Here is an 8,964-nt window from a genome sequence, read left to right on the forward strand (position 1 = left end):
TTTCGTGCAGCCAATCGCTTAAGGAGGGCCCGCCCCCACTACCACGCGATAGGCCAGGAGTGTGCTGCAAGCCCCGCCCTTCTGAGCTACTGGAGGGAGATTTAAATCCCGGGAAGATTCTGCTCTGCACCTGACAGACACGCTGCTGTTCCATTTGAGTCATGCACCTTGGGAGTGCTGTGGGTGATGGGTGGGCTCCCGTGAGCGACAGGTGCTTGTTCCTGGATTTCTGGAGTGGGTGGAAAGCGAAGCTCAGTTTTCTTCCTCCTGAAATGTAACGAGAAGGAAGCTGCTGTTGGCTGCTTCGTTGTGTTCTGTTTCTTTCCACCCGAGTATTGGTTTCTAAAGCTGGTAGGAAGAGTGCTGCAGAGCCACGGAATAAATGAATGGTTTTCTTGCAGCGCAACCTTTTTAAAAATATTGTTCTAAATTTAGCTGACCAGTCACTAAAAAAAACTATGCTCAGGACCATGTCAATTTGTCTCCCGCCCCCCATTTCCCGGGCTCAGTTTTATTTTATGTTGGGATTAACTGTAACAGCTCTGATCCTCCTATTTTCTGAACTCGTATGGAAAGGCTAAATGGGGGTAACACGTTTCATAAGAGGTTTTTAGTTATGTTTTGCTTTGCTCTGGAAATGTGGTTTCATGCTGCAGGGGTTTTGCTGTTTGCGTGTTATGAATGAGATGAGAACTGATAAGAGCGTAAGAGCCTGGAAACAGTTTTCAGTCCACTCTCGTTAGCTAGAATATCTGTATAGGCTAAGATCTGTTGCTCCCCTCTAGGTGGTCTTTGGGATTGGTAATAGTCTCGTCTGTAGAATATTTATAACAAATTACTGTCTTTTAATCTGCCCTCAGTTCTCTGCACTATGGGTCATTGGTTTTCAATCATGGGGCACTTGCTGCTGGGATGTCGCCTGTGTTTCAAAGAAACAGGTAGGTAACAATTCAGTGGGGGATGGGATGAAGTAAGATATACCTTATTAGCAGCAATGAAGAAACTTTTTCCAAATAATAAGAGTCAATTCATTAGTTACGTGGATTATGATTCACAAAGGAAATCAATTGGGAATTCTGGTGTAATGAAGGCACCAGTTTGTGATACAAATCAGTAACAAATGTCTTTGAAGAGGGTTAATTGTTTGATCTCACCCAATGTCTGGTGCTTTAGAATGGAGCTTGAGAGCAGGATGAATGTAATATTGAAGGGAATGAACCAGAAACCTTTTTCAGCCTCTAGTGGTCATATTAAAGCATTTAAATACAAATGAAACAAAGATAAAAGCAGCAGATACTGCATTTGCTTAAGCATTTAAGATTTGTTTAAATTAAATCAGTTAAAATGCCTCGATTTTTTAAAATTTTGCCTGGTGCTCCAAAAGATAAGTGTTGGTCTCTGGCAAGGAATGTGAGGGACCATTGGAGACCACATTCCCTTTAATGAGTATTACTATGAGAAGCATAAGATACTTAACAAAGAATAAAATAGTTAATGTTTTCCAAGGCATTGAAAACTGTCCAAGATTTTTGTGTTATGCCTTATTATTTTTATTTTCTTTTGTCATTCATGGTCATGGGTTTACTTATTACAATAATGAACAGGTTCCTTCTGGGGGCAATTCATGACTGCTGAGTTGGAAATAAACACAGTAAGGAGACTACCTTGTATATAGTACATGTATTGGGGTATGAAGCTGGCAGCAACTTGTACCTTCTCTAATTATAGACTGCTTGAATGATCTTCAACTGGCTATGAAAGTTGTATGGTTGCCTTGCTATTGAGTTTCAACCATTAGTTCCTGGAGACAGAAACCTTTTGCAGAAACCATTTATTAAAGGGATCCTGATGCGCCGGCTCCATTTTCCAAGAAATAACTGCTATTTGTACATTGAGACATCCTGTTATGCAGCTCTTAGTTGGAAAAGTGTGCCCTTTAGGCTGCTTTTGTCACTTCAGATGGCAGTAACTACAATACTTAAAGGTACACTTTACTGAATAAAAGATCCTACTGATTTTCAGAGGCATGTTTTAACCCAGGAATACCTTTCAGTAGTGACCATGGTAGATTGGGGGTTGTGGGATCTTGCCATAGCTGGCTCTAGCCTATTTTTCATGCTTTGTAATCAAAACAGAATCCCAATCGGGATTCAGGCCTCACCATGGGACTGAAACTGCCTTGGTCGCGCTGGTTGATGATCTCCGGCGGGCTAGGGACAAAGGTGAGAGCTGTTTCCTAGTTCTGCTGGATCTCTCAGCGGCCTTTGACACCATCAACCATAACATCCTTCTGGACCGTCTAGAGGGGCTGGGAGCTGGGGGCACTGTTATACGGTGGTTTCGCTCCTTTCTCCTGGGCCGTGTCCAGAAAGTGGTGGTGGGGGATGAGTGTTCAGACCCCTGGGCTCTCACTTGTGGGGTGCCTCAGGGTTCCGTCCTCTCCCCCATGCTTTTTAATATCTATATGAAGCCGCTGGGAGAGATCATCAGGGGGTTTGGGCTGGGTGTTCATCAGTATGCAGATGACACCCAGCTCTACCTCTCCTTTAAATCAGAACCAGTGAAGGCGGTGAAGGTCCTGTGTGAGTGCCTGGAGGCGGTTGGAGGATGGATGGCGGCTAACAGATTGAGGCTGAATCCTGACAAGACAGAAGTACTGTTTTTGGGGGACAGGGGGCGGGCAGGTGTGGGGGATTCCCTGGTCCTGAATGGGGTAACTGTGCCCCTGAAGGACCAGGTGCGCAGCCTGGGAGTCATTTTGGACTCACAGCTGTCCATGGAGGCACAGGTTAATTCTGTGTCCAGGGCAGCTGTTTACCAGCTCCACCTGGTACGCAGGCTAAGACCCTACCTGCCCGCAGACTGTCTTGCCAGAGTGGTGCATGCTCTAGTTATCTCCCGCTTGGACTACTGCAACGCGCTCTACGTGGGGCTACCTTTGAAGGTGACCCGGAAACTGCAATTAATCCAGAATGCGGCCGCTAGACTGGTGACTGGGAGTGGCCGCCGGGACCACATAACACCAGTTCTGAGAGATCTGCATTGGCTCCCAGTACGTTTCCGAGCACAATTCAAAGTGTTGGTGCTGACCTTTAAAGCCCTAAACGGCCTCGGTCCAGTATATCTGAAGGAGCGTCTCCACCCCCATCGTTCAGCCCGGACACTGAGATCCAGCGCCGAGGGCCTTCTGGCGGTTCCCTCATTGCGAGAAGTAAGGTTACAGGGAACCAGGCAGAGGGCCTTCTCGGTAGTGGCTCCTGCCCTGTGGAACGCCCTCCCAGCAGATGTCAAAGCAATAAACAACTATTTTACTTTTAGAAGTCATCTGAAGGCAGCCCTCTTTAGGGAAGTTTTTAATGTTTGATGCTGTACTGTTTTTAATATTCAGTTGGAAGCCGCCCAGAGTGGCTGGGGAAACCCAGCCAGATGGGCGGGGTATAAATAATAAATTATTATTATTATAAACAGTGAAGTCATATTTGAAGGAGACACACTTAAGTCAATAGATTTAAGTAAGTCGGCCTACTCTGAGTATGACTACCATTGGATATCGCCTCTCATTTTCCTGGAACAGGCCTTCATCCCAAGTCTTTCCTGTTGGAATGGTGAGCGTGGGTGTAGGCACGAGTCCAGAAAGGACAACAGAATCCAGGTAAGTTTTAGTAGGAGTGCAGTTATATGTTTTTGAGGATGTTTTAATTGCATTTAATTGGGGGGTGGGGCAGCTTTTATGTCATAAACACACTTACTACAAACTTATGCCTATATGTACGTACTTCCATTGATATAGTTTACATGTTGTTCACATTCTATTTTGTTCACATGTTTATATCCTGATTTCTTTCTGTCTTTTAGAAGACATCTGAAAGCAGATGTTTAGGGAAGTTTTTAATCTTTGATATTTTATTGTGTTTTAATGTTCTGTTGGGAGCTGCCCAGAGTGACTGGGGAAACCCAGCCAGATGAGTGGGGTATAAATAATAAATTATTATTTTAATTATTTTATTATCATTATTATTTTATTTTCTAGTTCATATTGATTTCATATTAACCTATATACATCTCTGTTCCCCTAACCATCTAATAATTTCTACCTTATCTCATATTCTTTGTAATAATTCTACTTTATAAAGCTTCCACTTTCCCTACGATGTGCACTCATTTAAAACCAATTTTCCCTATATTGAGCTGCCATTGAGAAACAAGACCCACGAACCTCTTGTGATAAATAATTTCAAAATGTCATCTGGGACCTCTCTGTCAATCTCTGCACCACTTTCTCATAGGCACTTTTCTTTATCTTTTCTTACTAATCAGTAGCATCCCATATAGTTAGCTTTTGCTTATTTGCTGCTGCTAATTTTTCAATTTAAATAAAAAACAAAATTTGCTTTGATTCCTCAAAAAATGTTTATTTGGATATGCTGAAAACACGGCATTCTTAACTACATCAACTCATTCACCTCATGTGTTCTAATATTGTTTATTACTGATGAAGAATTTGCATTTAGCATTACATCTCTTCTCTCAGCAGGTCTGGCGTGGAGACAGACGTGGCTGTCTTGCAAAGGAGGCAGAAGCAGATAGACTATGGGAAAAACACCATTGGTTACCAGTGCTTTATCCAGCAGGTGCCCAAGTGAGCAAAGCTAGTTGTTTATCTACCAAGTCTTTATCTTCACATAGCAGGGGCTTGGAGTCCACAGCTTTCCTTTCCAAACGGTGGCTGGCAGCAGTTCTCTAACCCTACTTCAAGGGACTGGCATTTGGGACATTCACTTTGGCATCTGCTCCTGATGAACCATTGGGAAAGGTTACCACTTTTTTGGGGTGGGGGCTTAATGTGGTCTTAAACCGTAGAACCTAACAAGTGTTCATGCTTTGTTCTAGGGCTGCTCGGCAGCCAGGTGTTCACCCAAGAACTCCAAATAAATATAAGAAGTACAGTCGCCGCTCCTGGGACATGCAGATCAAACTGTGGCGACGGGCACTGCATGGCTGGGACCCTCCTGGACTTGAGTTCGCAGGAACTGGACAGGGAAGTATTTGCTAGTTTCTCTTAGCTATTCCTGGATAATCTGGGGAAAGAAGCTTTTGGAGATGAAATATGGACATATATGTCCAGTTTTCCCTGCCCAAATCTTTTGCTCTAGAGAACTTGCTAATGGAATTCATTCTTTGACATACTCCTGTTGAACCTTGGTTCCATATTAGAAAGTAACTACCTTTTCATTGTGGAGCATTCACTGCCAGCAGCCCCGTGACCCATTTATAAAGCAATCTTAACACACTCTTCAGGAATTGCGGGCCTAGTCTATGTAGGCTCTCTCCCTGGTATTCCTTATCACCATGGAGACAGGGTTAATTGTCAACACAGCTCTTGTGCTCCTTGCTGAGAGCAAATGGCTCTGGGGCTTATCAAAGTCTGGGAGTATTTTTGTACACTGTTGTGTGAATGCCTATGTGGTGGTGGTCACATGTGCATTGATAAGAGGGAGAAACACTGCTGTGGTATAGAAGTGAGAAAGATGTAGCCAACTTTATATTTTAGTGGATTTCAATCATTGCCTATATTTTGGCAGTTGGTGATCTCCCCAGAAGTGTATGTGGTGAAGAAGAATTTAGTCATTTGAGTTCAGTTACCATCAGTGATGCGGGTGGCTCTGTGGGTAAAAGCCTCAGTGCCTCAGTGCCTAGGACTTGCCGATCGAAAGGTCGGCGGTTCGAATCCCCACGGCGGGGTGTGCTCCCGTCGTTCGGTCCCAGCGCCTGCCAACCTAGCAGTTCAAAAGCACCCCCGGGTGCAAGTAGATAAATAGGGACCGCTTACTGGCGGGAAGGTAAACGGCGTTTCCGTGTGCTGCACTGGCTCGCCAGATGCAGCTTGTCACGCTGGCCACGTGACCCGGAAGTGTCTCCGGACAGCGCTGGCCCCCGGCCTCTAGAGTGAGATGGGCGCACAACCCTAGAGTCTGTCAAGACTGGCCCGTACGGGCAGGGGTACCTTTACCTTACCATCAGTGATGAAAAGAGAAGCCATACACTTCTCTTTCAGTATGGTTATCATGGGGGGGGGGGGGGGAGAGAGATTTCATCCTTGGTGTCCAGGGCAACGTGGGACTTCTAGGTCTTTAAATGTTACTTCTTATCAACCATGGTTCGAGAATTGTACACAGGTTCCTTATGCCTGGTCTGGGATCTAAAGACATCTAATGCTATCTGCTGCCTGGTTCAGTGTGAATGAAATTCTGTTTGCTTGCAAGGCAGGAGCTGGTGGGTCCTCTGCCTGCTCTTTCAAATGACTGGCTTGTTGCCCAAGGGACCCTGGAAAAACTTTGTAAAGAAGTCTTGCATGGGCAGGTATTGAACATTATTCAGTTGTGCTCCTTATAGCTTTATTTTGCCATAGTTAAAAACAGTGCTTTTTCCCCCCTGGGGGGATGTAGGGGTAAGCATATCCCTAATCATTTTGTGAATCTAAGTTTGGCCTCAATGAGGGGCAGTATTTCAATATGAGTAGGAAAATGAAGTGCCCCTAAACATTTTTTTGGAAAAAAGCACTGGTTAAAAGAACAAAATATTTTGACTTGTATTACAAAAATCATTCATAGGCTTTGGGGGAAAGCATAATTTCCTTAAACTACAAGTTCTCTATCACTGTTCTGTACAAAATCTTCACAACTGTTGAAAACCCCTTGGGAATGAGATATTATTGGTGACTCTGTAGACAAGATCTCTTGGAATAAAATATTGGACATGTTCTCCAATTGCTCTTCCTCCGCTAGAGTTCACTAAAAGGCCCTCAAATTAACTTACTGGTGGTGCATGTATTCTTCACTACTAATAAATGCAACTTGCCCAGCTACCTGCTGCCAGCACCTGTGGCCAGCCTCCTTTTTCCACATATGATAGATAGGCTCCTTAGTGTCCTCCTTTTGGGAACTGGTCTTTCACAACCAAACAACAAATAGCTATAGCACCTGATAGCCTTATAACTGTTGGCTTACCTTTTAAAGAACTTACTATACAGCTTATGACAGCAGCTAAAAACTGGAGGACATTGAACATGGACTTGTATGAAATGTGACTGGCACAGCTGTGGGAATTAGCCCTAATGGACAAGTTAACTAACAGAATGAGAGAACGCAGGAGTAACAAGAAAAAAAGACACTTTTAAGAAAAAAACGGTTTGGCTTTATGTCATGCACTCTCAAGGAAGGATGGATTAGACAACCATTTATGGACTGATACACTTATATGAAGTTATAGTTAAGATGGAATTTACATTTCTTCTTCCTATCCAATAAGTGCAACTGTTCTGTTTTACTGATAAAATACAAATAAACTTGGTGGTTGTTGTTTTTTTAGAAAAAGAAACATAAACTGTACAGTTCTAGATGTTCATGTGCGATTCAATGACAGATGGGGTGGGGGAAATAACTTTAAAGGGGGGGGAAAGGTTTGTTATTACGAAATCTCATTTTATTAGACTACTCATTTAACACTGTCTCTTCTGGTTTTAGTTTGCTGGTTTGACATCTTCTGACCATTCTTCTGCTTTGCTGCGTCATGATGATAACTTTATGGAAGATACAGAAGATCATCCATACTGCTTCTGGGTGTGAATCATATCTTCTGGAAGCCCAAAGCACCTGGTGCCCTAGAAGAGGCAGCATCTTTAAAATAAAATAAGAAGTGGAGAGTGGGAACCTGAGCTATCTTCAAGCTTTTTTCCACTGTGGCCAACTCTTGCTTCCCTAGATTGCTGCAATATTTTGTAATACATTAATCTATTTCCATTCTTGAGTAATTTGCTCTATGCAGTTTTCACACAGAGAGCACTTGTTACTGCCTCTGCTTCACCCACTTACTTTGAAGAAGCCCTGTTTGTATCATTGACATTTCTATTGTTGAAGCATGGGTGGAGGATGTAAAGTCAGTAAAGTATGTTCCAGAAGTGGAATACTTGGTGACAGTACCTTGCATTGGAGGGGAAAAGGGGGAGATGATAACCAAAGATGAAAAGTTTGAGCATGAATTACTTTAGAAGGTAAGCACCCAGGATCAGCTTATCAGTGAGTTCCTCACTGGCCTGGCTTGTTTAGATCTACTTGACACAAGAAGAGGAGGAGTTTGGATTTGATATCCCGCCTTTCACTCCCTTTAAGGAGTCTCAAAGCGGTTAACATTCTCTTTTCCCTTCCTCCCCCACAACAAACGCTCTGTGTGGTGAGTGAGGCTGAGAGACTTCAAAGAAGTGCGACTGGCCCAAGGTCACCCAGCAGCTGCATGTGGAGGAGCGGAGACGCGAACCCGGTTCACCAGATTATGAGACTACTGCTCTTAACCATTACACCACACTGGCTCTCACAAGTACAGTGGTGTGAGGAAAGCCTCTTTTGTACTTGTTCTCAGTTAAGATCCTTCTGTTGCTTAGGTGAGAACATCATCCCCAGCTTAGTAAGGGACTAAGGGTTGTTTTTTTGTTTTTTTGTTTTTTGGAGGGGGTCCTATCAAATGCATAAACCTTGGCCTCTTTCTGTTTAAAATGGGGGGAAAGTGCACCACGAAGCGCTACCTGCTTCCCCCCTGCCCCACAGCAGGGAAAAGCTGTAGAGTAGGGATGGAAACCTTGTGGCTCCTCATATATTGTTCGTCTCTGACCATTGCCCAAGCTGCTTGGAGCTGGGAGTCCAGCAGCATCTCATGAGCCACAGGTTACACATGCCTGCTTGTGACCTAAGTATATGACTGTCCCTATTCATTTATCATTTAGTGTGGCTTGGTTACGAAAACATGACCTTTACTTTTCTGATTATGCACCTCCAGCTGGTCACTCTCTCAGTATATGCCATTCTCTTCTCTATATGTGTTGCAGCTTATGAATCGGGGCACAAAACATGTTTCATAGGTTTTATCGGTTGATCTTCTGCAGCTACAACCTGTCAAACTTTGCCAAAAGTT

General features: G+C 43.8%; 1 protein-coding gene across 2 annotated transcripts; it reads left to right on the forward strand.

The window, feature by feature from the left end:
* Positions 1 to 3: 3 nt before the first annotated feature.
* On the forward strand, positions 4 to 6,009 carry LOC114590867 (oocyte-specific histone RNA stem-loop-binding protein 2-like). Of its 2 annotated transcripts, none has more exons than XM_077924702.1 (5): positions 4 to 211; positions 861 to 938; positions 3,575 to 3,652; positions 4,535 to 4,639; positions 4,891 to 6,009. In XM_077924702.1, the coding sequence occupies exons 1-5, from the start codon at positions 162 to 164 to the stop codon at positions 5,051 to 5,053; spliced, it is 474 nt and encodes a 157-aa protein (XP_077780828.1). In that variant the 5' UTR covers positions 4 to 161; the 3' UTR covers positions 5,054 to 6,009. The 2 variants fall into 2 exon arrangements, with proteins under 2 accessions (XP_077780828.1, XP_077780827.1); XM_077924701.1 differs by having other exon boundaries at positions 7 to 211; positions 4,532 to 4,639.
* The last annotated feature ends 2,955 nt before the right edge of the window (positions 6,010 to 8,964 follow it).

This window comes from Podarcis muralis, chromosome 2 (assembly GCF_964188315.1).
Source record: "Podarcis muralis chromosome 2, rPodMur119.hap1.1, whole genome shotgun sequence".
Lineage (NCBI taxonomy): Eukaryota > Metazoa > Chordata > Lepidosauria > Squamata > Lacertidae > Podarcis > Podarcis muralis.

Bases quoted from the DNA above. Each gene is read 5' to 3' on its own strand.
- LOC114590867 (XM_077924701.1), top strand. From the start codon at position 162: ATGCACCTTGGGAGTGCTGTGGGTGATGGGTGGGCTCCCGTGAGCGAC. The intron at 212-860 runs GTGCTTGTTCCT...ATCTGCCCTCAG, and splicing joins TGGGCTCCCGTGAGCGACAG to TTCTCTGCACTATGGGTCAT. The intron at 939-3,574 runs GTAGGTAACAAT...TTCCTGGAACAG, and splicing joins CCTGTGTTTCAAAGAAACAG to GCCTTCATCCCAAGTCTTTC.